The 4,121-nt window shown below is 42.1% G+C and overlaps 1 protein-coding gene across 1 annotated transcript in view; it reads right to left on the bottom strand.

Annotated features, from left to right (window-relative positions):
* Window positions 1–4,121, bottom strand: part of RFX4 (regulatory factor X4) — a 133,812-nt gene that overhangs the window by 105,263 nt on the left and 24,428 nt on the right. Inside the window, exon 2 of the mRNA XM_019544787.1 lies at window positions 1,860–1,946. Coding sequence (XP_019400332.1) covers window positions 1,860–1,946 — 87 coding nt within the window. The remainder of the gene's footprint in view (window positions 1–1,859; window positions 1,947–4,121) is intronic.

The raw sequence follows: 4,121 nt of genomic DNA, 5'->3' as shown, positions 1-4,121 counted from the left end.
ACCTTTCTTTTGTTGATTGTTCGAGAGGAACTGAGGACATCTGGCCGGACCAACTGGCTGGCCACCACCCGGTGGAACAAGCGAGGGTGTAGGGGCGGTGGAGCCCTCAGAAAACTCGGGACCTCGCAGGATGTCGGTGAGACTGATAATTGGACTACACATCAAGGTATATGAACCAACTCCATTAACATCAAGTCATGGCAGGCGAAACATGGCGTGTAAGATCCTCAATTAGAGCAGATAATAACCTAGTCGAGTGGCAGGCGGCGTCCTTCAGGTCCACAAGGGACTGCAATACCCAACAGATGCTTAGATCAAAAAATAGGTTTGGGTTTTGTTTAAGGTTTCAATAGAGTAAACATATTTGATTTTTAAAAATTCAAAAGTTTGTTAGACTTATGCTTTCCCCTGCTATGTTTAAAACTCCAATATATACTGCAGCTTGGAGTGACTCCAGAAATACAGAAAGGACTAAGGTAGTTGATTTGCTCTCTCAGAATTTAGGGACACGAGAGAAAAAAAATAATACTAATGGTAAAAAATAAATGTTGAATTAAACATTCTTGAACTTTTTCTTTCTGTCTTTCACTTAGTTTTGTTAAAAGGTAAAAGGTTCAACACATTCCACCAGCCCATTGGGACAGTGTGGTTAAGACGCACCAATTTCTGTAGCCAATGACTTGCAAGGGAGTCACGTGGCCAGCATCACATGCAGCAGCCTTGGACTCCCCACCCAGATGGCTAGGTCCCCTTTTTACAGATATGACAGGCTACTCAGGCTGACCTAAGTCCAGAACAGGGATTGGACTTGTTCTTCCAGAGCTGTAGTGAGACACCTGGAGGTCTACCATTGCACCCCATTCTTGTTCCAAGAAACACATACAATTAGCATAATTTTAAAAAGTGAGAGAAATATGTCATATTGTAAAAACTGACAGTTTCCCTTCGGCATCAAGGTTTTATAAGTAGCCCAGGCAAGGGCATGTTTAACATGTGACTTTTAACCTGACATTCTCTCTTTAAATTGTGAAACCATAAATAAATAAAATTTGATATATAGGTAAGATTTATTAAACTGCTATATATTTTTCCTTTGTATCTAACATATCCAGTATTTATCCATTAAAAGCCAAACAGATGGACTTGCTAAAGACCTAATCCTAACAGTTCTGTTTTAGACGTCATCACTTTTACACAACGAGACTTCAATCCTGCAGTCAGTTCTTTGCCTACAAACCTATGATACCATGCATAGCTCTTTTGAGGTCCTGACTCCTAGTATCCTAGATCTAGCTGAATAGATCCCCCCTAGCTTCCCTTTTAATACATTTTAACAGGAGTGTAGCAAATATTCTAATGATAAGATAACGTATAAAATTATCAGACATCAGTCACTTGGCACTCTAGACTACAGGTGCTGAAACACCTGAAATGGTAGGATTTGGAATCCTGAATGGTATATTAATTCACATTACTTAGACTGTCAGCTGTTTGGGGTGGACTTTGTCTTTTTGTTGTGTGTTTATACAGCGTCTAGTACAGTGGAGTCCTAATATCTGCTATCCGAACACAAATAAGAATAACTTTAAATCACCTCTTAAAATTACTTGCATAGTAAACAAAGTACTTTTACATGGTACAACAGTTTATCAGTTCATTTACCAAATCACTGCCTCAGAAGACAGCACTGTGTATCTAACTGCAACGCATAAATTGCTCTTCATATAGTAAATATAATGACAAGGCAAAGATGGCTTTTGAATATAATTATCATCAGTGTCATGATGACATATGTGAGTATTAGAGTTTGCACTTGGACATCCCCATACACTTATTTAAAATGAATAGAAAGTACTTACTTTCATCATTAGAAACATTCCCCAGAGAGGTGTGACTGGAATAACGTTTGTTTTCACTTTCATTGAGACATCTTTCAATCCAACTCTCTGCAAAATAACAGAAGTTGTTTTGGTCTTTTGGTTTAAAAAAAAAAAAAACAGCAGCAGCATTTGAATCATCTGATGTTAAGGATACAAAACAACACTACAACTTTAGAGATGACTTTCTGCAGGACTTCAAGTAAGGCTTGCCTCATCTGATGTTATTGTCAAGAAAAATCTTTGTTCTTTCTTCAGAAAAAATCCAGACCAAGATGTACCCATACACATTACAACTCTTCCTTGTGGAAACTAATAATTTATCTGATTGTCAAAGCCCTTTATTCCACTAATACTAATGTAATGTGACAAAATTTATGGGGCCCTAATCTCCTGGATTATCCTGAAAATTATGTAAGCAATTGAAACAAGAACGCTACATGTACATTCTTCGGTCTCAGTATTGTGGAGACTTATACATGCGGATAGTCTCATTATTGACTTCACTAGGATTCTCCATTTGCATACAACTAAGCATATGCTTAAGTCTTTGAGGAATCAAAGCTCAAATTTCCCCTTCTCAGGTTCAGTCCCAGAATAAGGATGGTGCAGTGGGTGCTATGCCTGCATGGACTTTCACTCTGTAAAGGTGCATGCATCAGCCCATGCTGATTACAGGATTGGGACCCTGGGCCACAAAGGCAAGGACTGTGTCTTCCTAGCTATTTGCTAGTACAGTTCATAGAACAATTCATAGAGTTTGTAGCCCTGATTCTGACTGGGACATCTGGGCATTACTTCAGTATAATGTCAGAATATCAGTACAGTACTGTCATATACACAGGCAGGAAGGAGTAAAGATTGGCCACAATGGCTAGGGACAGAAATTACACATTAACCAGTTTAAGTGATCTGAAGCTGATGTAAACCTGTAACGGAATACAGGTTTGGTGTACATAAACTAGTTACAAAATGGCTGAAACTGGTTTAAGATAAACCTGGTTGAAAGTAGTATCAGACTTAACTGATTTGGGTCAAACCAGTTTATGACACTTCTGTCCCAGACCGCTGCCTGGTTCAAATTAAATCAGAGTCCCCCAGCATCCCAGCATACTTTCCAGCCCTGGACTGGGCTGGGCTGTCTGCTCCAGCAGAGAAGGGTTGGAGGGGTGAGGAATGGGGAGGCAGGGACTGCCCCTTCCCCCAGGCAAACCCCAGGTGGGGTCTGGGGCAGCAGGGAGGGGCTAAACCCTCATTCCCCTGAATACAGAACTGCCCTGCCCTGCTAAACTTACTGGAAGTTACTTCTAACTGTGACTGTGGACTACAAATCACAGAGGCACCTAAAAGCAGGAAGAGGAAGTGATGAGCAACCTTGCAGAGTCCTGCTGCTGAGATTGTGGACTGCAAATACCAGAGATCTTGGGGGCAGCAGGAAGAGGAAGCAAACACATAACCCATGCAAGCTACATGCCAGAGAACCGTGCTTTATTGCCCCCAGCTTCTGACCTGAGCCACTGCAGGCATGTGGCTGCATTTCCTGAAACAAAGGTAAACGTATGTCTAGTTGTTTCTCAGTTTAGTCTCTGCATTTTAGACTAACCTGCAAAGACTGAATCAATTCAGCCTCAGGCTTTTTGTCTATCTGTACTTAGCCAATGGGTTTCACCACTGGTGGATAAAAAGAGAGAGAAGCAAAGGCTGCAAAAGTGGCCCCATGTACCAGTCCAACTAAGCAGACCAACTAAGTAGACATGAACAAAGTAAAAAATAAACAGCAAATAACCAGAGCCAAAAGAGAATTTATGGACATGTGAGTACCTGCACAATAGGGCTCTGTAAAGTGGTTAGTATTCACTTCAGATTTGGATTCGGCCGATTTGAGGGACAGTGATTCGATTCAGTGATTAGAATCATGGTCCCAAATCGATTCGGCTGAATCTGATTCAGAGATTTGGCTGCTGCTGAATCTCTGAATTTCTGAATCAGCCAGGCCTATCCCCCCAGCTCAGCAATGGCTACCCTACCTGTCCCAACTCCCACCATTTGTTAAAGAAAAAGCCCTGACTCAGCAGGTGCTGCTGGGCAGGGGGGTGATCCCTGCTGCCTCCCACTGCCCAACACTGCATGGGGGGCTCTACCACGAGCCCGCCGACCCAGCCCCAGCCACCCCCCATGGCTGTCCTGCCAGTCCCAACTCTGGCCCTTTAAAAAAAAATGAAAAAACCTGGGACGCACCATTCC

This window comes from Crocodylus porosus, unplaced genomic scaffold, assembly GCF_001723895.1.
Source record: "Crocodylus porosus isolate Cpor-Errol unplaced genomic scaffold, CroPor_comp1, whole genome shotgun sequence".
NCBI classification, from domain to species: Eukaryota; Metazoa; Chordata; order Crocodylia; family Crocodylidae; genus Crocodylus; species Crocodylus porosus.
This window is presented reverse-complemented; position numbering and strand designations above follow the sequence as displayed.